At 30.9% G+C, this 27,159-nt stretch overlaps 1 protein-coding gene across 2 annotated transcripts in view; it reads right to left on the reverse strand.

The window, feature by feature from the left end:
• Nucleotides 1–674: 674 nt before the first annotated feature.
• lrig2 (leucine-rich repeats and immunoglobulin-like domains 2) overlaps nt 675–27,159 on the reverse strand; it is a 32,021-nt gene continuing 5,536 nt past the window's right edge. Inside the window, exons 5-18 of one of the 2 annotated variants that reach the window (XM_021477279.3) lie at nt 26,867–27,010; nt 25,035–25,178; nt 24,730–24,873; nt 23,818–23,898; nt 23,662–23,733; nt 21,652–21,720; nt 21,398–21,561; nt 19,109–19,420; nt 13,809–14,090; nt 11,936–12,379; nt 10,052–10,204; nt 7,574–7,714; nt 7,192–7,455; nt 675–4,825 (exon numbers count right to left, since the gene is read on the reverse strand). In XM_021477279.3, coding sequence (XP_021332954.2) covers nt 4,638–4,825; nt 7,192–7,455; nt 7,574–7,714; nt 10,052–10,204; nt 11,936–12,379; nt 13,809–14,090; nt 19,109–19,420; nt 21,398–21,561; nt 21,652–21,720; nt 23,662–23,733; nt 23,818–23,898; nt 24,730–24,873; nt 25,035–25,178; nt 26,867–27,010 — 2,602 coding nt within the window. In that variant the 3' untranslated portion in view covers nt 675–4,637. Of the gene's footprint in view, nt 4,826–5,984; nt 6,253–6,537; nt 7,456–7,573; nt 7,715–10,051; nt 10,205–11,935; nt 12,380–13,808; nt 14,091–19,108; nt 19,421–21,397; nt 21,562–21,651; nt 21,721–23,661; nt 23,734–23,817; nt 23,899–24,729; nt 24,874–25,034; nt 25,179–26,866; nt 27,011–27,159 lie in introns of those variants that run through there. The other variant, XR_012408197.1, reaches the window with a different exon arrangement.

Consider the following 27,159-nt stretch of genomic DNA (forward strand, 5'->3'; position numbering starts at 1 on the left):
TGTGACATATTTCCCCACCCACCGAATTGATTGACAGGAGCGTATTAACATGTCTCCATAGTAATGTGTATAAACGTCCACAAAACAGGATTTGTAAAGAAACTGGGATCAAAAGATCTGCTGTCTGTCTCTGTCACTGACTGCTGTTTATCTGACGTAATGCATGAGTAGCAGACACACACAGGAGAACGGTAGGGAGAACCAGCTCATTTGCATTTAAAGGCACAGGCTACAAAAACAGCTACACTTTGCTCAAAAGCTAAGGTATCTTCTACATTGTATAAAAAATAATCTAATAGGTATTTTGAGATGAAACTTCACACATAATCTGGACACACCAAAAAAGTATCTTATCTTATAAAAGGGGCAAAACAGGAGCCCTTTAAAGGGGTAGTTAACCCCCAATAATTGTATTTACCCTATTTATTCTCCCTTAATTATATACATACAAATAGTCAATGGTTATGTATTTTCAGCTCCTTCAAAACACCTTCTTTTTTGTTCCACAGAGAAAGAAAATCAAATTTGGAACAAGTAAAGGGTGAGTAAACATGACAGAATGTTTCATTTTTAGGCGAACAATCCCTTTAAATGAGAAAAACAACAACACTGCTTCTTCTTTTAAGCCATTTCCACTAACAATTTGAGCAACACAGGAACATCTAAACCAGTAATGCATCTGAATTCATTTTAATGTTTAAATGTCAGCTAAATGTCAGAACTTTCTGAAACAATGTTCTTTATACATGCTTTACAGAATGTACAGGTACAGCATACAAAAAAAATACACAAAACAATATTTATAAAAGCAGCATTTAAATATTGTCAAAGCACTGAAGCTAAGCTTTGGTTGGCAGAAGGCAGGAACGTTTTTCTTCTTTGGTTTAAATTCGTACACAACTAAATAAAAAGATCCCAACAGAGTCCTACGTAATTCAGAGTAAAATAAATCTGCTATTCACTTGCATCACTTTTAAATGATGTTGCTTTGTGTTCGCCTCCCACAAGCTGTACCAAGAGAGGCCAAGCAAACACTAACAGCAATTCAAAAAAAATGTGGATGTTTTAAATGAAGCCGCTGATGACACACATACACACTCCTTTCCTTTCAACAAGGGAAATTGACGCAGCGAGGAGTCAGCCGCATCATCTGGCATCAAGGTCTCTTGATTAGAGTAATTGTATAGCTAACAGCAAGGCAAGAGATTGTGCAAAATGCAACAAATGAATATGCAAATCAAGGGGTCGTTATCACAGTTGGAGAGCGTCTGAAATGAATCATTTCCATTAAAAGACAGCAAGGAAGACAGTGACCACAGATATCTGCTGCAGAGAAAGATCCAGCTTTTTTGTAGGTTCAAGAAAATAAAAAGTGCAAATGTGAGTGAGCAAAGTTGTGGAAGTTTCTAAATTTAGAGTTCGGGTCATTAAGGAGTCAATCGAGATGGGCAAGAATGTGAGAGTAGTTTTTACTAAAGGGGTGATCATGTTAAATAATAACTAACTTTACTGGAAAACTTAACTAGACCTATATTCAGTGTTCAAAAGCTTCTGAAGGGAAATATTTCCCCTGACATTAAATTTGAGACTATACATTTTCAGTTCATGATATGGACTTCATAAGCAAGGTTGTAGCTGTATCCAAAAAGAGAAAGAGTTTTTTTTTTTCTTGAGGTAAAAAAATGTTAAGAAATCCTACTTTTTGTTTGGAAATAGGCTCGTTCTACAACTCTCCAAGAGTTAAACCATTGAGTTCTACCATTTTTGAATTTATTTAGCCAACCTCTGGGTCTGGCAGGGACACTATTAGCGTAGCTTAGCATAGATCATTGAGTCAGATTAGACCATTAGCATCTTTATCTGAAAAAGGTGGAGTGTTCATTTAAGGCAAATGTCAATCAAAGATTGGAATCCATAAACATGGTTTGGGTCATCAAGCAGTCAATCCAGATGGTCAAGAACATGAGAGTGGATTTTCTCTAAAGGGACGATCGTGTTAACAAAATCATTGGTGAAACTTCACACTCGAATGAAATAAACAACAAAAATTATTTTGTCTGTAAATTTTGCTGCGCATTGGAAAACTTGACTAGACTTGTATTCAATGTTCAAAAGCTGAAACGAAATATTTCACCTGACATGAGATTTTCAGTTACTTTATTAAGCAAGGTTGCAGCTTTGTCCGAAAAGAGAATTTTTTTTCTGGAGGTAAAAATGTATTTAGAAACACTACCTTTTTTGGAGATCGGCTCATTCTACAACTCTCCAAGTAAAGAAATGTCGAGGTTTTTCATTTTTTAATCCATTCGGCCAACCTCTGGGTCTAGAAGGGACACTTTTAGCTTAGCTTAGCAAAGATCATTGAATCAGATGAAACTATTAGCAAAAGAAAAGGGTTGAAGAGTGTTCCTTTAAGGCAAAAGTTAATCAAAGATTTTAATCCATAAACAGTTTGGGTCATCAAGCAGTCAATCCAAATGGTCAAGAACCTGAGAGTAGGTTTTCTCTAAAGAGGCGATCGTGTTAAAATCATTGGCAAAACTTCACACTTGAATGAAATCTCCAACTACTCTTCGTTTTGGAAAAATTATTGTGTCGGTAAAATTTTGTTGAACACTGGTAAACCTGACTTGGCTTTTGAATTCAACGTTCAAAAGCTTGTAATATTTCACCTGACACGCAATTTCAGACTATACAATTTCAAATTAATGAAATGGACTACAAAAAAAATAATAAAGGCAGTAGCTGTGCCCGAAGAGAAAATTGTGTTAAAAGAAACACTCCCCTTTTTTTGGAAACAGGCTCATTTTACAACTCTCCTAGAGCTTGGCTGATCTCTGGATCTGGAAAAAACACGTTTAGCTTAGCTTAGCATAGATCAATGAATCGGATTAGACCAATAGCATCTATTTAAAAAAAAAAAAAGTGTTCCTTTAAGGCAAGTGTCAATCTTTCCTCAGGATACTTTTGTTAATTTGTTAATAAAATATCCACCAATCACACGCATGCCATTGGGCTTACAGAACAAATATAATTGGAAGAATAAATTTATTCCAACTGAGTGTCTAAAAAGCAGTAAATCCAATCGTAGTCCTTCTTTCCTATAAATTCAGAGAAATTATAATTGCGGTGATTAAATATTCCCTTGCTTATCTCTGAGGCTCATTTAAATTAGTTCGAGATCATTAGACGTTATTTTACAGTGCTGTGAAAGTCAGCGTGAAATGGCTTTCCTTAAAAGGTGTGTGCTAAATGAGTGGGAAGAAAGAAGTTTGTAGCTTTTGGACACAGCTCACCTCTCTTAAGACCATGTTTACACGCAAGAGGACTAAAATCCAGCTGTCCATCCACTGAGAAAACATTAAAACTAATTAAGTCGGCCTATGCTTAATTGTCAATTGTTTTTAACCTTGAAAATGGAGTTAATACATTTCTATCCCTAGAGTTTCTTTATTCTGTTGAATACAAAAGAAGATATTTTGTAGAATGTCAGAAACTGGCAGACTTTGACATCCATAGAATAAAAAAGTACAATGAAAATAATGGCCGTTTCAAGCATTCTTCAAACTATCTTCTTTTTTTTTTTTGTTCAATAGAACAAAAAAAACTTAAATAGGTTTGGGAACAAGTGGAGGTTGAGTAATTACAGACAGAATATTCAATTTTTTCAGAAGCTCTACTCACATAACAGCATGTACCGGACGGATTAGACTTTAACTCAACATATATGTAATAATACATATATAAACAGCACATGGACATACTGTAAAGGTGAAGTGTGTGATTTCTACAGCACTAGGGTGCCAAACAGTACAATCTTAACCCTTAAAACGATATCACAAAATAAAAAAAACGAGACGAAAGCATAATATGCAAATAAAGGATAGGAAAAATAAAAAAGCGAGCGAGCAAATCACAATTTTCGTAAGGCTGTCCTGGGCGGATTGTCAAAGGTGCAATATATTCAATTCGATTATAGTGCCTCACGAAAACAGAGAGCAACTGAGGAATAGGTTTGCGTTTTTGTGAAGAGCAAAACAAAATGCATTATTAATGACAAATAACAGTAACTCTGGCGTACAATAACAAGTGGAAACAACAGAGCTGTCAACTCTGTTAACACATTATCGGTCAGCAGTCAGTACCGCTTGCCAACAGCAATGAGAAATGCAATACGGGTAATTGACCCTCCGAAGTCAGTCGCTGCTCAATTTTGGCAGTCCGATGTCCAGCAACAGCATTCAGAAAGATCCAGAGAAAAAAAGACGTCTGGGTCAAGCTTTTTTGGCATATGCAAAGAGGCTCAACGTTCAAACCAATCACGGAATAATTCATACGTCATGGGATAAAGGTAGGACTAGTGGAGCTCTTGGAAAACATTACATTCAGGGCTCGAAACCACACCAGGAAGAAATGGTGAAAGCGGGAAATGCGTCTCCTGTTTTGAGTTTTTACACACACATCCCAATGAGCTCCAAAGAAACACGAAGGATTAACAGGTGTAAACATTGAAGAGAGAGGCGTTTCATTTGGCAGACAATGAGGCTTCTCGAAGGAGGTAGTGGAGTGAGGGCACTGGCGGGACACTGAAGGACAGGGCGGTGATGATGATTGGAGAGCACAGGGATGGGTTGGGTTTATGTGGGTGCAGAGGTGCTTTCCTGCGGGTTAGTCCTGTATGAGGGTTCCTCCAGTGCCCCCCTCCTCTCCTCACGGTCATCCCCAGTGGATGGGCACACCGGGGAGTTGTGTACAGTCACTGAGCCCTGGGCAAGGATGGAAGAGTGGGTATCCTCAGCATCCCAAAATGACCTGCCTGGGATATCTGATAAAATATAACAGAGATTGGGAAAATGGATACAAGCAGTAGATGCGTTTCAAACTGTATTTATGCTGGTAGACACTAGAGCTGCACGATATTGAAAAAAATCTCACACTACGATATTTTGTTTTGCTGCGATATACATAGCGGTGATTTGAATAGCTCTATTTAGAAACATTTTAATAATTTAGCTCTACTAGGATGAGCTGTATAAAATATAATAAATTACAATAATATATAAATATGACGGAGCAAAGATAAAAGTAAAACATATAGTGCTTTATGGAGTTCTGTGAAATCTAACAGTACTCAAATACAAAAATTAAACAAAATAACAACTGTATACAATAACATAAAAATAATAACTTCATATTTTAATATTTAATAAATGATCAAATGCAGCGATGTGACTATTACAGATAAACACATTGCGATATCGATACTCAAACAATACAGAACTAACAACATAATGCATGAATAACATTTGCAGTGTTCATACACCTTCTGCCTATAAATTCCCGAGGTTTGTCCATAACCTTTTGAACAATCTGTGAAGACTGGATAAACAAATCACTGTTTGCTAATGGATTTTTTCTAACCTCTGATTTACTTGAGAACTGATTGAAAGTAGAAATGTTCAATTTCTCACTGACGTGTACGCTGTATTGTTTATTCTTTAATAGTTTTATTTAACACTGACATATTAGCTTGATTAAAAGTAACTGATTTCTAATAATGTTAAATAAATATTTAAAATACCATTTGAACAGTCTTTGATTTTTTATTTTTACTATATTTTGATTAAACTAACAATTATAACAATAAGAGACAGCTTTAAAAAAAATTTAAACCTTACTGGATGTAAACTTTATAAATATAAAAACATTAAAACAATAATGCACAATTTTAAAATACAAGTATAGTTGATTTGTATTATTATTATTTTAAAAAGTTTATTTATTATTATTATTTATTATTTTTAAAAAATGTATTATTTTAATTTACACATATAAACTTGAAGACATGTATCGCGTTTTCTATGGAGACTCGTAAGGGAAGTGGTGGTGGGGGAAAAAAACTGGGTGGGAGGCTAATATACAATATATACACAGTATATTCCCTCGCAAAATTGTTTAGTTTTAATAAAATATTTCACAAATAATTTTTTTTAATAGGTAATCATTTTCCTAATGCATTAATCTCCTAATGCATTCACCCTGAAACGCTCCATAGTGAAGTGAGGAGCTCTCAACCACTGCAAGACGGATCCATGATGAACTGATTATGAAGGGAATAGCATTCATACTATGGGTTCACGTTTGACTGTACATGCAAATGACCTTTATTTTGAACTATATTATGAACAAGTTGTTTGTGGAACAAGAGTTTTGTGAGGGAACGCAAAACAACTTTGTGATGGAACGAAAAAACTTTCAAAAAAAATAAATAAATAAAATTGCTCCCACCCAGAATTATTTTTCCCCACCACAACGTCCCTTCCGGATCTCGGTAGATTTTTCATCCACAAATAAACAAATTGAAATGCTGTTTAGATCTATGTCAAAGTAAATTACGTAAGAATTTTTTTTCTTTAAAGATGGTAGAGAATTTTTTTTTTAAAGTTCACCCATATAATGAAAACTGAAGAAGGAAAAAATAAATATAAAACTACCATTGATTTTCACTTTCATCAGATTATCTTGTTTTGTGTTCACAATAGCAGAAAGAAATTCATAAAAGTTTAGAAAAGTTGAAATGTAAAAAAAAAAAAAAGGACATTTTTGTGTGAACTATCCCTTTAATACCTAAAAATGTTGTTAAGGTAGATAAATCACTAGGGCCAGACAGAATCTACAGACATTTTTTGCTATTTCTATGGAGAATTTAGCTAAACATCTGCGCATTTCTGATGAATTATTTTGAGAGTATCATAACTAAAACCTTAATATATGAAATAAAAAAAAATTCTCTTTATAACTTTTATTTAATGTTGAAAATGCAAATCCAATTAGATTCACTTTATTTGGAAAACAAAGCAAAACTCTCATATAATCTATCTACTAAAAGACAGAAAATATTACTGTACAAACTGCATTGTACATAAATCAGATGAACATTTCCGTATTAGTCAGTAATATTACTGTAATTAATTTAAAAACTGAATAAATATAGATTTACACACATTTACTCGAGTAAATAAACAGAATTAATAAAGGGCTAAAAATCTGCGGAATTCTGCATGCGCAGATTTTGTGTGGGCCTACAAATCACTCATTTAGAAAGCAAATGGTCAAAGGAATATTAAAAGAAAGTGAGATTTCAACAATCATTAATATTTTAGATATAGATATATGTAGTGTTGATCTCACCAGTGCTGTAGTGTTGTGACGCTGATAGTCGTGGTTCATGGTTGCTGAGGAACACTGATGCGTTCTGCTGATTTATGAAGCTCTCCAACACCGCGTCCGAATTCTCAGAGTGTTGATCCCGCTCTTGAGGTCCGTCCCGAGAAATCTGAGCCACGAGTGGGTCATCCTCAGTCAGGTAGGCATACGGGCAGTACTCACGTGTGCGCGAGTAGATATTAGCATTATCATAGCAGTCAGAGCAGATCACAAGAGCGCCCGCACCTCCTACAAACACAAACGTTGGTCAGCTTGTCATGCAAAAACACAATTTAATTCAACTGGTGAGTTAAAGTAAATTCTAAAATTACTTTTAGGCATTAATAAATGTAAAATGTTACACTACCGTTAGGGATATTTGACTGTCCTTCTCTTGGTTCGCTCCGATGGAAGCTGTTATGTCCAGCAAAGAAAGAGCCTACGCGACTACCCAGCATTCCATTGGCATCTGGATCAACATCGCTGCTTACTTCACCATAACATACTCCTGTTTGGATGCAACAAGATATTATTATATAGAGATGAGCCATATCAATTCCTATGTACTAGTTTTCATCTCCCTACGATAAAAATAAAAAGTGACTTAATATAATAACACTTCAAAGTGCAACAAATTATTATTATTACTATATTATACTATATAATAATATTATAATATAGTAAAATATAATATAATATAACATAATATAATATAACATAATATAATATAAAATAATATAACATAATATAACATAATACATTATAACATAATATAATATAAAATAACATAACATAATATAATATAATATAAAATAATATAACATAATATAATATAACATAATATAATATAATATAACATAATATAATATAACATAATATAATATAATATAAAATAATATAACATAATATAAAATAACATAACATAATATAATATAATATAAAATAATATAACATAATATAATATAACATAATATAATATAATATAATATAACATAATATAATATAACATAATATAATATAACATAATATAATATAACATAACACAATATAACATAACATAATATAATATAACATAATATAATATAATAACATAATATAATATAAAATAACATAATATAATATAACATAATATAATATAAAATAATATAACATAATATAATATAACATAACATAATATAATATAACATAATATAATATAATATAACATAATATAATATAACATAATATAACATAATATAATATAATATAACATAACATAATATAACATAACATAATATAATATAACATAATATAATATAACATAATATAATATAACATAACATAATATAATATAACATAATATAATATAACATAACATAATATAATATAACATAATATAATATAATATAATATAATATAATATAATATAATATAATATAATATAACATAATATAATATAACATAATATAACATAATATAATATAATATAAAATAATATAACATAACATAATATAATATAACATAATATAATATAATAAAACATAATATAATATAACATAATATAATATAACATAACATAATATAATATAACATAATATAAAATAACATAATATAATATAATATAAAATAATATAACATAATATAATATAGCATAACATAATATAATATAACATAATATAATATAACATAATATAATATAACATAATATAATATTATATAACATAATATAATATAATATAACATAATATAATATAATATAAAATAATATAACATAATATAATATAATATAACATAATATAATATAGCATAACATAATATAATATAATATAACATAATATAATATAACATAATATAATATAGCATAATATAATATAATATAACATAATATAATATAATATAACATAATATAATATAATAACATAATATAATATAATATAACATAATATAATATAATAAAACATAATATAATATAATATAACATAATATAATATAATATAACATAATATAATATAACATAATATAACATAATATAACATAATATAATATAACATAATATAATATAATATAATATAACATATTATGCAATGGTGTAATATCAGTCGACTGTTTGAAAATCTCGTTTTGTGTCCAGACATGATTTAATATCCCAGAAATCATGATATTTTGTATTAATCGATACAGTGATTAGACTAGGTCAATTAGCAATGCATTATATATAAAATTAGGCTTCTACAACACCCAGGATTGTTTGAAAAACACAATTAATCAATATATTGCCAAGAATTAGTTTAAATGTTTCCCCCTGTTTGATCTACATATGGATTTACATGATTTTGAGCCTCTTTTCTGTCCAGTAGTGATAGCTGATGTCTTCAGTAGTGTATAAGTGAAGATTTTGCTTTAGGGCGCCCTCTAGTGTCCAGTATAAATGAAATTTATAACATTATAATGTATGCTCGCAATACTGTTTCAGAGGTCTCTAACTCTGCCCTCTGTCCTTCAAACTTTATTTCTAACCTTCTTCTGCAAATCTGCCTGTGTATTTTATATGATTCTGAAAAGTGTGACCAGCTGCTTTAGTGTGTTAGATTATGATTGAGATCTGCATGACAGTGGGCATCTAGAAGGGTTAAACAATTTTATTCTGTTTAAATAAAATAAAAATAAAAGTACTCTTCTCTCAAGATACAGAATTTTTGTTTGTCGCTGAGTGGATTATCATCATTAACATCAGTATCACAATAAATACTAGAAAACATCATGATAGAATCTGTATCACCCATCCCTAGTATTATTCTGTTTATCCTTTATAAGGATGCAAGTAGAAAACTATGAACAAATGAAAATTCAGCAGAGGTGATCTTACCATCGGTGCCTTTATGGATGTAACCGTTAGCATGAGAGGGCATGAGCTGCTGGTGGCTTCCGTTCTCTGAGTTACTGTAGCCCTCCTGAGGCTCTGACAGTGTTCCCTGAGACGACAGGTAACTGGGAATGTCTGCTGGTAGGTTCATCTCATCTGAAATACAGAGAAATATATATTTTTTAGAAGTTTAGAATTTAAGATTCAAATGTTTACATTTTTTTGTATGTTAAATGTTACTGTCTAATATGTCAAGTAGAAAAGTAGGGCTGGTTTTGTTGCATAGGGCAGTGGTCCTCAAACTTTTCATCACCGCAGACCAGACAGTTCATTCAAACGACTGACAATTTTACAATTGTTTGGGTTAATTTGTAGGTTGCTAGACCTATCAACCATCAACCTTTTTCTCAGAGGATGACAAGCTGAAAAACATTGGTGTCACTCTGATACAAGTTTTATCTACTGCAGTGTTTGGCTGTTCTGTGTTTGCCTGAGATAATGAGTCTACCGAGATGTGTATATTCCATATAAGCTGAAGCTGATCGAACAGTTCTTGTCACATGACTCGCGGTACGCACGTGGTATTCATTCATCTAGGTGAGTCTGGAAGACGCGAGCGTGTCATGTCATTTGCGGTTATTTGCAGTCTTCAGCAGTTGCTGGTTTCACCTTGACAAATGGGTTGCTGATCTATTCCTTGGCAGTTTGCGGAAGCTTCACTGGGCCTTTTCCCCTTAGAAAAGTCTGGCGCAAAATGGCTGCCGTCGCATCATACAGGTGGATGCTGCACACTGGTGGTAGATGAGGAGATTCCCCCTACTGTGTAAAGCGCTTTGAGTGCCCAGAAAAGCACTATATAAATGTAAGGAATTATTATTATTATTATTATTAGAAAAGAAGCTTTCCAAAGACATCTGTTTCTTGCTCATTTTGCTGCTTGTGAGTTAAATTTGGGCACTTAACTGACCAAGAGGCAAGCGAGAGACTATGGTCATATTTCAAAATAAAAGATCATTCAGACTCTGATAATAAATAAAACAGAAATAATTTATTATTTCTTGTGCGGTCTCTTCTGACCACTACCGGTCCATGGCCTGGTGACTGAGGACCACTGGCATAGTGTATAAACATAAATACTAATCTTTAAAAAATATACCTCACATTATTTCAAATATTTAATAATACATTTGACAAATGCTTTTTTTTTTTTTTTTGGTAAAATTTCATGAATTTAAAAATTGTTAATGTTATTTTTTATTATGCTATTATTAATTATCATATTATTTTTTATTATAAATTTTAAAACAATATTTATTTGAAGCTTTGCTAAAGATTCATATTTATTTTATTCTGTAAAGGTCTGATAACATTCTTCTTATAACTTTTCACATAATTTCCACCTCATGTTTTTATTTTAAATTTGGAAGAAGAGTCTTCAGTAGTATGCAGAAAAAAAAACTAAAAAGAAAAAAAAAATGAAAATTTCTAAGTGGTTTTAACTTTAAACCTTGTATTTATTTATTACCCTTTATTTATTTATGCAAACTAATGGACAAATCATTTTTAAAAATGAAACCTACAATTCAGGTGCACTGTTTTAATTCTATTCTTTGAAAGTTAAACAAAACTTGATATCAATTTAAAATATTTTTTAAATTATCATACTATTTATATTATGCTCGATACAATAAAGATTGTTGTTTAAAATGAACAAGTGATTAAATTTATTATGTCTAGAAATTATTAGCTAAGCACAATTTTATGATCATGACAGCTCTACTAGCAATTACCCATAATTTAAAATTTAATCTAATCAACAAAGCATAACATTACCGCTTTAAAAATATGTGTCGTTTTAAATAGTTTTCACTGATGCTGTCTACTGACCTGTGTTTGTAATGCTGTAGTCCTCACTCTTCCTCCTCATATGGTAAATGACTATGACCCACACAAGTGAGGTGCCGACAACACAGCAAACGACCACCATGACCACAATGCCAACCGTCGTCCATCCGTCATGCCCGTAAACGCTGCTCCCCGGGTCACAGTTGGCTGAGGGTGAGACGCTGAGGTAGATATGGCCACGTTCAGTGCCAAGTGTGTTAGACATGATGCATGTATATTTCCCTGCGTCAGCAGGTCCTGCATCAACAATTATGAGGAGCTGATTGGCTGCAGCAAAGAAGTGACGCTCCGTTAGAACCAATGGAGCATCGTCTTTGGTCCAGTTAAGGCGGGGGGCGGGGCTACCACGAGCTATACACTGGAGGACAGCGGTCTCTCCTCGGGCAACATTACGATCCTCTAGGGGACGCTGGAAGGATGGAGTTTCTGTCAAATAGAAAACAAACAAACAAAGTTATGTCAACAGTGTGTGAATATAGCCAGCCTCGACTTATATTCATTATATTTTTTTAGAATCACACTTGATAAATATAGTCTGCAAAAAAACTTTAATTGACACTCATTCTTTGTACATGCCACCCACTAGTGATTAGCATACCCTCATTAGTATAAACAGCCCTAAGTGAGAAGCAGCTGTCTGCCATTAGTTTTAACTTTAGTCCTGTTTTGAATCTGCCACTATGGTCATACATAGGCGTCTGTAGCTCCACCCTCTTTTGAAAAGAGCACAATCTCATTTGAATTTAAAGTGACAGTCACCAAAATGGCACAATCTGACTCAAAGCCAAACAGAGAGAGCTATAAAATATTATATGTGTGGTATTTTGATCTGAAACTTCATATACATACTCTAGACTTGTTCTACATCTTGGAAAAAGGGGCATAAAAGAATGCTCTATAATGTTTTTATGCCTTAAAATATGTGCACGTCTGAAAACGTGTGCTAGGTGCTTCAAAAACTGAAAAACGCAAATAAAACTGAATAAATCTGCCACACGCTATTGATAAACAGTTCATTCAAATAAGCAGTTTTTTGAGCTCTTGCCATTCACTTAAATTCTTCAAAACATAATTTGTCTACGTCAATATGTAGATATTGTATGTGTAAGAATATCCAGAAAGGGTGGTGATATTAATGGGATCTTACTACAGATAAAGCGTTTTACATTTATGCATGAAATACACTCTCAAAACGGTTTACATTTGGAATCTAAATCCTTTTTAGTCATTTGAAATGTTTATTATATTTATGTTTATCATAGTTTGTTTGGTTTTCTATTCTTATTTTACATTTCCTCACTTTATTTCTTAGGTAAAAGTGGGTGTGGCAATTGTAACCTAACTGCTTTGAGACTTCCTGCCTTATTCACTTGCATTGATTTTTAGCTGTAAAAACAGCATACTTTCTTGCTTAATGTGGCAAACTGGTATTTTGTCATATATTTATTTTGATGCATTGCAATAAACTCACAAATTTGTAAATCAAGTAGTTTACTGCAATTTGTTAGTCGCTAATCATTTACCCATGAGCAAATTAAGCTGAATTCCTGAGATAATCACAGAAAAGAATTTACTTCCACAAATATGTTCAATTTGAATTTGATGATTGGGTATAAAGTTGATTAATAAAGTCAGTTGTGATGGATCATGTTGATAAATTTTTCTCTTCTAAGCTTTTAATGCTTACCTAGTGAAAATGTTGGAGTCAAAACATCATGCTTATTTTATGAATGGACTTTTTGAGAGCAGATGTGTGGCAGTGTGCCATTTTCAGTAACCAAAAAAAAAAAAAAGAAAAAAACAGATATTATTTATTAAATGTAAACAAACTGTCAAAATGAATCGAATACTATACCTAGCACAGTAAGGGTGGCATTGGCTGACAGGCTGCCTGCCTCGTTTTTGGCTGTACAGCTGTAGACGCCCATATCTTCTGCCTTCACGTTAGCGATGAAGAAAGTGTCATCATCTGGCATGACGTGCATCCTTCTTTCGCGAGCAGCAGGGAAATTGATACCGCCGTCTTTTTGCCAAGCGATCTGGGGTGTCGGGTGTCCCTCTGCAGCACACTCTAACCTCGCGACAGTCCCAGTGCGGATGGTCAGATCCATGGGCGTCTTCAGGAAGGTCGGGAGCTCTGGGGGAAAAAGCAATTAGCGAGTTATTTCCACAAGCAATGCCAGAAAGTCCAGATATAGCCAGACTATTCTTGTCAAAACTTCAGTAATCAAAAAACAAACAAACATAACACTATTAAATTACCATGATTTCTTTCATTTTAACTGCACCACAGTAGAAATTATCCTTGAAAAAAGATAAACCAAAATGCTATGATGTTTATTCCCAACATTTTTATCACTGCAAACCGGTCAACGCTCGACAATATCACTGCGGACCAGTAGGAGGGTTGGTTTGTAGGTTGCTAGGCAACCATCAACCATTTTCTAAGAGGATGACAAACCGACAAAACATTGCTGTCACTCTGATACAAGTTTTATGGAGAAAATTACAAAGCAAGGGTTTGGGTGTTTTGTGTTTGTCTGAGAGAATTAGTCATTTGAGTATTCAATATAAGCTGAAAATGATCGTCAACTGGTAGCGTCTGGAAGGTGCAAGTGCAAAAAAAAAAAAAAACTTTCCAAAGACGTCTGTTTCTTACTCATTTTGCTGCTTGGTTGAATTTGGCCACTCAAGTGACCGTGATGTAAACGAGAGAATATGGTCATTTTTCAAGATAAAACTTTTTTTTTTTTTATATAAAAGATTGTTTAGAGTCAGGTAATAAATAAAACTGAAATAATTAATGATATCTTGTGCAGCCTTGTACCAATTGATCCGCAGACCGGTACAGGTGGTCGAGGACCACAGATATATGTGATACCCTCTGATACAACTAGACCACAACAAGTTTTTTGTAAGGGGAAAGCCTAAATAAAAGCAAATAAAACACTAATCTTATATTTTGACAATTATAAAAAAATATATATTAAGAGAATTAATCCAATTATATTTTGGAATTAAAAATGAATATGAATTAAAGAAAATGATATTTACTGACTGAATGATCTTTGCTACAACTACTTACTATTATAAATGCTATTTATTTTCATTCAACAAATAATCTAGTTAAAAATATATAATAATTATAAAAATAATAATGTGAAACTTAAAAACAATTGTTTTCTAATTAAGTAAATAACATTATAAAAACATATTGAAATAAATATGAAGTTTCATCATTTTCATAAAAGTATTATTCTTCTTTTTCTACCTCATACAATATGTAGTGAGGGCATAAAATAAATACGATGAACTGCATAAGCTGCCTTAAAAGCAAATACATTGCTAATGTTTTGTAACACTACTATTAACATAATTTTCTACTTGTTTGTGACAGCCGAATTCATCTTCTGATTAAATATCCAGTACAAAACATGTAATTTAATGGCCTATCAAACCCTTAAAACTGCGGCCTTTCCATTTACAGTGTTTGCTTTGTGAATCATGCTTCTGTTTTTCAAATACTTTGTTATTGGGTTACAAATACGCCCTTTCATCGGAATCATGAACTCATATAAACTGAATAATTACATTGCTGAGGTCAGCATCCGAGAGGGCTGTTATGCTTGTTCAACAGACGTGGAATATTAAACTGACAGAGCTCTAAAAAACAACCATGAAGAAATGAGGGTATAAGGCAAGAAAAAAAAAAAAACTAATACTAATCTTCTTATCAAATTATAGTGCTACAGCAATACTTCACTAGAAAAAGTGCAGATGATTGCATAACTGTCATTTAAACTGAAACTGATTCCAACAATAATGTTCTTCTATGCTGTTGCTGCTATAGCAGTGGTGTAGCTTCTGCTGTTCTCTTAAATTTACAATAATTGTGTCTTTTTATTAGTCAGATCAAACACTAGATCAAAAACACACATCTGTGAGAAATACAGCTTTACACAGAGGTTAGCAAAGTCTTAACGTTCACTTCTGGGCATGAAAATCATAATGCAAAACTGAAAAAATGCAAATACTAACTATAATACTGTTCCATAGACATTAGTGAGTTCTCATTCATCTGAATATTCAACAACACATTCTCTCTTCCAAACACAATAAGAAACCGTAACTATAATTGCAGTTTTCTCTCAATGCATCATACAACTTCGCAATCTCACAAAAAGAGTCTCAGTATTACGAAAAGATTTCTGGATGTATGAAGAAAAAAAAATAAAACAAGCTGCAAGATGAGGTATTGCAGTTTATACAATGGTGTTTTAACAGTACTGAAGTTTCTAACTTCCATACGATACCTTAAAAAATATCGATATTTAATCAAATTTGATACTGCGAAGAAACAATCAATACTAATAAAAAACTAAATCGTATCATTTTATTTATTACAATACTTGTCAAAACATCACTATTTCTGACAACACTAGTAGACAAAATTATATTACAATGTTATCATTATATGCATTTTATTAATTATTTTGCACTGCTGTAGGGCTGTAGTAGAAAACATGACACTAAAAACACCACTAAACGCCCCATTTACATAGTAAATACACAGAGAACTTTTAAACAAATGGTATTGTGAAGAAAATAATTAAACCATTATGGTAAATGGAGTTAAAAATGTAATTTTAAATAAAATGTTAAAGGTTTTATTGAGATGGATTCTTGGTGAGATTGTATGGGTGTTGGCCAGATTTTGTATCTGTAAGTGAACAAGGGAAAATTAAGTCATGTTAAAAAAATGATTAAGATCTACAACACAATATTTTAGCAGATTTAAGACTTTTTAAAGCCTAAAATATAGCTTTTGAAATTAAAGACATTTTAAGACCCCATGGACACCCTGATAAATCTCTAGTGTCATTACTAATCCGTGGGACGTATAAAATACTGTTTCTGGGTCCATGCTGCTACTCCTTTGAATTGAGAAAATATTCATTTATGACCACTTTTTAGTCCCATCACACATTAAAGTGAATTTTATATAAAATCAGGGTGTACACAACAGTCTCTGGACTTGTTGCATCACAGACACCAATATTCTAACAATTTATAAAAAATTAATCACTTTCTGGCCATCTAATATTAAGAAAATGTGTATATATATATATATATATATATATATATATATATATATATATATATATATATATATATATATATATATATATATATATATATACATATATATATATATATATACATATACATATATATATATACATATACATATATATATATACATATACATATATATATATATATATATATATATATATATATATACATATATATATATATATACATATATATATATATATATATATATATATATATATATATATATATATATATATATATATATATATGTATATATATATATATATATATATATATATATATATATATACATATATATATATATACATATATATATATATATACATATATATATACATATATATATATATATATATACATACATATATATATATATACATATATATATACATATATATATATATATATATACATATATATATACATATATATATATATATATATATATACATATATATATATATACATATATATATACATATATATATATACATACATATATATATACATACATATATATATACATATATATATATATACATATATATATATATATATACATATATATATATATATATATACATATATATATATATATATATATATATATATACATATATATATATATACATATATATATATATATACATATATATATACATATATATATATATATATATATACATATATATATACATATATATATATATACATATATATATATATATATACATATATATATATATACATATATATATACATATATATATATATACATATATATATATATATATACATATATATATATATATATACATATATATATATATATATATATATATATATATATACATATATATATATATACATATATATATATATATATATATATATATATATATATATATATATATATATATATACATATATATATATATATATATATATTTATATATATATACATATATATACATATATATATATATATATATATACATATATATATATATATATATATATATACATATATATACATATATATATATATATATACATATATATACATATATATATATATATACATATGTATATATATATATATACATATATATATATATATATATATATATACATATATATACATATATATATATATATATACATATATATACATATATATATATATATATATATATATATACATATATATATACATATATATATATATATATATATATATATATATATATATATATATATACATATATATATATACACATACATATATATATACATACATATATATACATACATATATATATACATATATATATATATATACATATATATATATATATATATATATATATACATATATATATATATATATATATATATATATATACATATATATATATATATACATATATATATATATATATATATATATATATATATATATATATATATATACATATATATATATATATACATATATATATATATATACATATATATATATATATATATATATATATATATATATATATATATACATATATATATATATATATATATATATATATATATATATATATATACATATATATATATATATATATATATATATATATATACATATATATATATATATATGTGTGTATATATATATATACATATATGTTATGAACTGTTATTACAGTTCATTATTCCCATTTGATAAGCCTCCCCATACAGTTTGATAGAGCGCTTGGACCTGGAAGCCGCTTTGCGTGATGTCACACTGAACAAGTGGATAGGTTTTATCACACAATTAATGCGATCTCTTAAAGCACTGATTGTTTTTCTGCAAATTGAGTGGCATACTTAACTTGTACGTCAACTATGATTTGATCATAAATTATAAATACACACATTCCTATCTGAATAAAAATGTAAATGTAAACCTGTCTTATAACAAAACATCTCATCTAGACTCATTATAAAAAAATAAAATAAATGTAGTGATGTACTAACCATTAACAGTGAGCTTGGCCAGAGTGGAGTAGTTTGAGCCGAAATGGTTGGAGAGCACACACTGGTACTGGCCCTCGTCTGTGAAATTGACGTTGAGCAGATGGAGTATGGTGGTGAAGAGGAGGCGCTGGTCCTGGTAGCGAGCGTAGTTCTGCAACTGAGCTTCATACAGCACCTCTCCATCTTTGCGCCAGGCCGTGCTCATGGGAGAGTCACTGCTGCTGAAGGCGGAGCAGTTCAAAGTGACGTTTGTCCCACGTAACGCAACAGCAGTCTTTGGGTGAGCTGTAATCTGGGGTTTAGGAAAATCACCTGCAAAAGAGACATAAAAACAACATATTAAAGCTACAAAAAGCTATTTTAAATGGCAAAAAAATGAAGCCAATAGTAAGGCCTTAATGAGTTTGTTCACCCAAAAATGTAATTATGTTATTAATTAACCCTCTGAGACGTTCATTTATCTTCAAAACACAAATTAAGATACTTTAGTTAAAACTCAAGAGCTCTCTGAACCTCCATAGATGGCTAAAGTCACAGAGCAAAACAAGCTAAATGACTTGGTTCACCTATATCTTTTCTCCCACATCAAGTAATAGTGTGTGTTCGCTACGAATAATACATTGTAATGGCAATAGAGTCAGTAGTACAACATGCAAGCACAGTATTGTCCCATTGTAAACTCCTACCCTGTCCTGATGCATTTGTTTCTGCGGATTTTTGGCACATGTATGTTTTGAAGCTTCATAGGTTTACTGTTGCACCACTGAAGTAACATGGAATGTTTTGGCAGTGATTTTGGTTCTTTCACTGGACTAGTAATGTCTTTGGACTGTTGCGGTCCATGGAGGATGAGGGAGCTCTCGCATTTTATCTTATAATCGACCTATTATGTAAAAATCTATTTTATAAGGGTTTAAACACAGTTTTCTGTCAAAATGTGTCTTAATAGTATTTGAGATAAGTGAGAAAGCCCCGTCAATTAGTGATAATCTCTCCCTCATTAGCATAGACAGCCTCATAGTGTAAGAAGCAGCCGACTGTATACTTGTCTACAAAAAGGTTAACGCACTTTCTGAGGCAGTATTAGGAAAAAAGCTTTTCTGTTTGACCACTTGAGAAATCAACGTTTATTATTATTTTGTTTTATTGCTGATTTATAAGACTATTTCTAACTGCTCTGACTGTATTTCCATGTTCTGAAAAGCTCTTCGTTCTTGTCCATGATCATCATTACATTTAATTTAAAAGGAATTTTTTATTTTGTGTTTCTTTTTTATTTATATTCAAAAGTGAAGCAAGTGAAAAAAATAACAGAGTAGCTGGAAGAAGCAGTGAAAATGAAACTACTTGTATGTTTACCTGAAGGCTTTTGTGGGCAGGAGCTAAACAAATTATATATATATATATATATATATATATATATATATATATATATATATATATATATATATATATATATATATATATATATATATATATATAATTTTTTTTTTTTTTTAAAGTTTTCGTTTTATCCCCAGAGATAACATTAGTCCAATTTTGAATCTGCCACTATGCTGATGCATAGGTGTTTGTAGCCCCATCCTCTTTTGAAAAGAGGGCCGGGAGCACAATCTCATTTGAACTGACCCTTCACTAAGCCACACCAGTCAACTGCCACACACCAATCGTGGCTTAGCAACCGAAGCTACACGCAGGAGGTCTGTCAAGCTTTCGAGCGAAGGAAACAAGTTAAAGCTACAATTTTGTTTAAACTATTTTGTAATCAGTTGTGTATTATGTTGTGAATATCCCTTGTAATGCATACTACAGTCCTTTTTTGTCTGGCCTGTATCGGATATCTCACCTGTTTGCCAAAAATGTCTAATTATTTCCCTGGGAATGTCTGACATCAGCGCATACATATTGTAATAGACGTGCCAGGCATGAAAGCTTGACAGTTGTAACAACAGTAACTAAGGAGGGCGGGGCTTAGCGAAGAATCAATTTAAAGCAACAGTCACCAAAACAGGACCCAAGGCTAAAAAAGGCTGTTTTAAAAAGTCCTCAAAACAATGTGGGGGGTATTTTGAGCTAAATATTCACACTGACATTCTAGGGACATCAGAGACTTATTTTACATCTAGAAAAAGGGGCATAATAGGTGGCCTTTAATTTGTGTTCCACAGATTAACGAAACTCTCAGGGGATTAAAACTAAATATGGGTTCAGTAAAATAGATCATAAATTAAATTGTTGGGTTGGCTAGTCTTTTAAATTACAGTGTTATGAAAAAAAGTATTCACTCACTGCAGACAAACTCCTCTGGTTTAACAGCAAGCACACTAGATCCGGCCAGGGAGGCGGGATGAGCACAGACAGCAGTGCAGGACTGCTGAAAGCGGCTGTTAATCAACCACTGGCCCAACCACTGAAGCTGACAGTCACACAGGAGACTGCTGCTGTTCAGATCACTGAGGAAAAGCACAGAGCAAATATATTATACTAGCACATAGCAAATGAAAAACAATATGTATAGTCAAATAAAATAAATCATCACTTACAGTGTTTTAAGCTTTAAATGAGTGAAAGCGTCCGGGTGAATAGACATGATGCCATTCTTACTCAGGTCCCTAAAGAACAAATTCAAATAGAACATTTATTGAAGAAATTAAGTCGGTGGATTAACTGTATTTTTCTGCATAATGGTGTATTACTGTCATTGTTAGTATTGAAGCACAAACATTATAACAACTGTGTATTTATTCATTTTAAATAGTCATGAAAAATAAAATGGTTTAAAAAAAGATGTCAGACATGTCAACACAATACCAATATTTTAACTTTATAAAGGTTAAATAAAAACATTTGATGGAATAACCTTGTTTTTCAAAACTCACAACAAATCTATTAACAAAATATCTGATAAAAATTAGCTACAAAATATTTTTTTTCTGCAGAAAAAACAGCTCCAAAAGACACTACTTTTACTTTAAATTAGAGAATGAATAAATTCGGATCAAAATATTATTTAATAAAATCCAATTTAAAAAGTTTCAAGATATTGATTCTTTTGTATTCTAAAAAGCTGTGGTTATAAATGCGTATTAATAATTTTCACAATTAACTGTATATAACACTGTATAACACTGCAACTTTTAGATTTAACAATCAGTTTCTTCCTAAATATAAAAATGCTTTAATTTTCCTCAGCGTATATTTGGCATCAAAATTCTATTTTATTTATTCATTATGCTATATAATCAAACATTAAATAATTCATAGGTTTCTTAGTGTCAAGTTTTGAGAAACATTTAACCAAAAGGTCCTCAAATTGATATACGATAGATTTACAATATAAATGGATTTTTTCCTCTACAAAAGTGAGTTATAATTAGTTATAATTAGTTTAAGCATATCATAATTATAGGATATAAAAATTGCTTAAGAAAAAAAATAACTTACTTTTAAATAGCTATGGAAAAAGATATTTTTGTCTAAAAAATGTGTCATGTTTTTAGACATGTTTATATTAATTTTAAGACACAACAATACCAATATTTTAACTTCATAAAGGTTAAAAAACAACATTTGATGGAATAACCTCATTCTTTAAAAATAAAAACATTTGCTACAAAATATCTCTAAATAACTGACCAACTGCCATTTTCCTGCAGAAAAAAAAACAGTTACAAAAGACACTATTTTTATTTTAAATTAGAAAATGAATACATTCAGATGAAAAGATTATTAATAGAATCCAATTTTGAAAGTTTCAAGATCTTCTTTTGCATTCTACAAAGTTGTGGTGATAAATGCTAATTAATAATTTGCACAATTAACTTCCTTAACTTCACAATTCTTCCTTAAATATAAGAAAAAGCTTTCATTTGAACTATTTCCTCACTGTATATTTGGCATCAAAATTCTATTTTATTAACTCACTAAGCTATAATCATCAAACTTTTAAACAATTCATAGGTTTCTTTCTTAATGTTTTGACGTTAAACATTTAATTATAAGATCCTCCGATTGACTTCTTTCTGGTGATTAGGGCTGGGCAATATGGCCTTTTAAAAAAAAAAAAACATTTCAATTTAAGTTTTTCCCATGCAAAAAAATGAGTTAAAATTAGTTATAACTAGCTCAAGGATATCATAATTGTAAAACTATAGGATATAAAAATGCTAAAGAGAAAAATAACTTTCTTTTAAATAGCTATGAAAAAATATATTTGTCTAAAACAGGTGTCATGTTTTCCAACACGTTTTTATTAATTTTAAGACCATTATTTAACTTCATAAAGGTTAAAAAACACAAAATTTGATGGAATAACCTCGTTCTTCCTTGTGTATATTTGACATCAAATTACTATTTAATTAATTGACCATGCTATATAATCAAACTTTAAACAATTCATAGGTTTCTTTCTTAATATTTTGACCTTTAAACATTTAATAAAAAGCTCAAAAGGTCCACCAGTTGACTTCTTTCTGAATTTGTATACATAACTTCTGGATTAGTAAGATCATGAATGAAAGATAAAGAAATATTAAAAACCAAAAGAGACTCACAAATTCTCCAGCTCCATCAGACCCTCGAAAGCTCTCTTAGTGATGGTCCTGATTTTATTATTCTGTAAAACACTGAAAAACACACACAAATGCTCAGGTCAAGTAAAATAAAAAACGCTAATATCCACCAACAGGGGGGGAAAAAAAAAATCGTACAGTGAATTCAGCCTCTTCAGACCCACAAACATGCCAATGAAGTCCTCGATGGCAAGGGATATCTCATTATTGCGGATGTCCCTGGAGAAAACAAACAACAAAAGACAACCATCAGAATTACAGCAAAACATCTAACCGCCGCAGAGTTGAACATGTTTCCTGTGATTAATCTACAATGTTAGAACTGCAACGTGCTTTCTTTGAGAAATTGCACTTTTGCATACATAGAATTGAGGTCGTAGGTCTCTACAGCAGCTTGTATGCGCTTCATGTATAATAGGAGGTTTTGTACGGACAGGCTGGTATGTGGGAGTATTGTGAGACTGTCTTCACGCACTGCTGGCTGTAAAAGACTGACATCTCTTTACAACTGTGCCAAAAGGACAAGAGCGGTGGGTATGAGGGACAGGAACGTTTGAATGTGCTTTTTCTACGGGTTGAGCTGAAATGCAGAAGCTAAACTAAAAGGATTCATACAGGGCAAAACTAATGGGACGGACTGCGTGTTAGCAATTATATAGCTAGAATCTACATCTGGGCTATTCAATTGGCAGCCCCCAAGGCGATTTGTTCTGGCAACTCCATATAGTGTGACCAAGACATCAAAAATAAATTTAGTTCTGTCGAAAAACAGCCACTATAATTATGAGGTGACATGCGTCTGTTCAATACAGCACAAGCTGCAGTTAAAGGCTGCGCAGAGAGTGAGTCACCTGACAATAAGCGAGTGGTGCGAGCAGCCGAAAACATTTGGATATGTTTGTATGTTGCAAAATAATGAGCTGTTTTTAATGTCTGAAAATCAATGGAAGTGAATAAGACCGGAAGTCAAAGAGATTCCAATGGTTGCACCCACTCATACGTTAAAAATAAGGTCAATGAAAGACAGCAGGGGCTTGTGGGTGATCTTACAGTGTGCGGACATTAGCCAGGCTGCTGAACACTCCTTCTCCCAGGTGTGAGATTTGATTGTCCCCTAAATTGAGACTCTGCAGGAGACTGAGACCTGCAAACACCCAATCCTCCAGACGACTCAAGTGATTGAAGGACAAGTCTCTGAAAAACAACATAAATGCATTTATATAAAGTGTCAGAAATCAAATAAAACACCACAGAAGAGAGAAAAGAAAGAGTAGTTCAAGAGTCAAAAAATATAAGTATGCATTGATATTTTGCATATGGATTAAAAGGTTAAACTTGAAGCAAACGGCACTCACAGTTCCTCCAAGCGATGGCAAAACTCCCAGGCATCAGCTCGGATGAGTCCGATGTTGTTTTGATTGACACGTAAAATCCGGAGCATGTGAAGTCCGTACAGCCAGCCTTTATTCAGCTCCGTCAGATTATTGTACTCCAATTCTCTGAAGAAACACACCAACAGAACACTTGTCAATCATGAAATCAATCATTTGATTAATTATAAATCAGCGAGATCCACTTTAAGAAGAAAATAAGTTCAAATTCAACTGGTTTTAAGAAAAAAGAGGTTTAGAGTTCAGAATCATTAGCTCTCCTGTAAATTACTTTATATTTTTCCCCCAAGTTCAGTTTAAAAGAGATTTTTCAACCCTAAACATAATAGTTTTATTAAAAATTTTCTAATGACAGATTTATTTTATCTTTGCTATGATGACAGTACAAGATATTTTACTAGATATTTTTCAAGATAGATTTCAAGTATTTAGCTTAAGGGTAATTAGTCAAGTCATGAAATACAAGGGTTTGTTCTATAACCAATCGATATATATATATACATACATACATATATATATATATATATATATATATATATATATATATATATATATATATATATATATATAGCTTGAGAGGGCAAGTAATATTGACATAAAAACATTAAAAAAACTGCTTTTATACCAGCCAAAATAAAACACATGTGTTTTTCTCCAGAAGAAAGAATATTATCGGAAACACCTTAAAAATGTCCTTGCTCTATTGAATAACGCTTGAGAAATAGGAATACAAAAAAAGGAATACATATTCAAAAGGAGGGCAAATAATTTTGCCCTCAACTGTGTATAGACAAGAAAATTTGGATAAAAAAAAAGAAAACAACTATATACATTTTTCTACATAGGGTCATGTGATACACAGTTTAATAATTATATACAGCAGGAAAATAAGTATTGATCACGTGATGTTTTTTCCTGTGAATAATATTACTAGAGTAGCTATTGACATGGAATTAAACCCAATTTAGGTAAATAAAAAAAAAAATTCAAACAATAGAAATATATAAACAGATTTTACAGATGTGAAACATTTGTTATGTGTATTAACATACAAGGAGAATGATACAAGGAGAAAGAACTGGACTACTAAAATGTATTTATTACTTTATATAAAAGGCTTTTTGGTTATGGCAACTTAAAGATGCCTCTCATATGGAGAATTAAGTTACATGCAGTATTAAAGTCTGAAAAACTCGCACCTGAGCAGAGCGTAAAAATCTTCATGTTCTGCGGGTCTCTTCTATCAAATGGGATCTTTATTTTGTATTTTCCATTGGATTCAAGTCTGGGCCATTCCACAGCTTGATTTTCTTACTTTAAAATTCTATGAGTGTTTTCTTGGCTGTGTATTGGATCATTGTCTTGCTAAAATGTTTATCTTCTGATAATGTAGATGTTGTACTCAAGCAGCTAATATTTATTTACAATGACGAAGGGCAGAGAGTTGCTGAAGAACTACTGAGAGATTTCAGCTGCTGTCTGGGCTTTCACTGTCTTTCTACGCCTCCCTTTCTTTATGTGTTCAATATTTTTTCCCTGCGTCATTTCATTTTATTACACATAACCTAATTTGTAAACTAATTAATATCGATTTGTTTTCTTTGCATATATGGATTTCTTGAAAATTCAACAGCATCTTTAGAAATGTGCTTTCAGAGAAAACTGGTGACACATTCAATACTTATATTCCATGGTGTAAATATCTGTTTGAATGGAATTCCTTTCCATTTCCTCAGAGGAAACAACAGTATTTTCAACTTAACATTTTAAATGATCTAATAAAAGCATTGACTTACAGCTCCTCCATGTTTTCCAAACCAAAGAGCGCTCCATCCATCAGCTTTGTGATGCCGTTGCGCTGCATTTTCAGTAATTTAAGAGCCTTCAGTTCTTTGAAAATGAGACTTTCCACGACACGGATCCTGTTGCGCCTTAACTCCCTGAAACAGAAGCCAGGTGGAAAGAGGAGCACGTTACAGTGAGAAAATCCAAGCCATGCCACTGACAATTGAAAGGAGAAAAGACAGCGAGGGAAAAGAACTCCTCTCTTGATAATATCAGTAGCATTTAGCAAGCAGTAATTCTGTCA

Source organism: Danio rerio, chromosome 6, assembly GCF_049306965.1.
Source record: "Danio rerio strain Tuebingen ecotype United States chromosome 6, GRCz12tu, whole genome shotgun sequence".
Taxonomy (NCBI): Eukaryota; Metazoa; Chordata; class Actinopteri; order Cypriniformes; family Danionidae; genus Danio; species Danio rerio.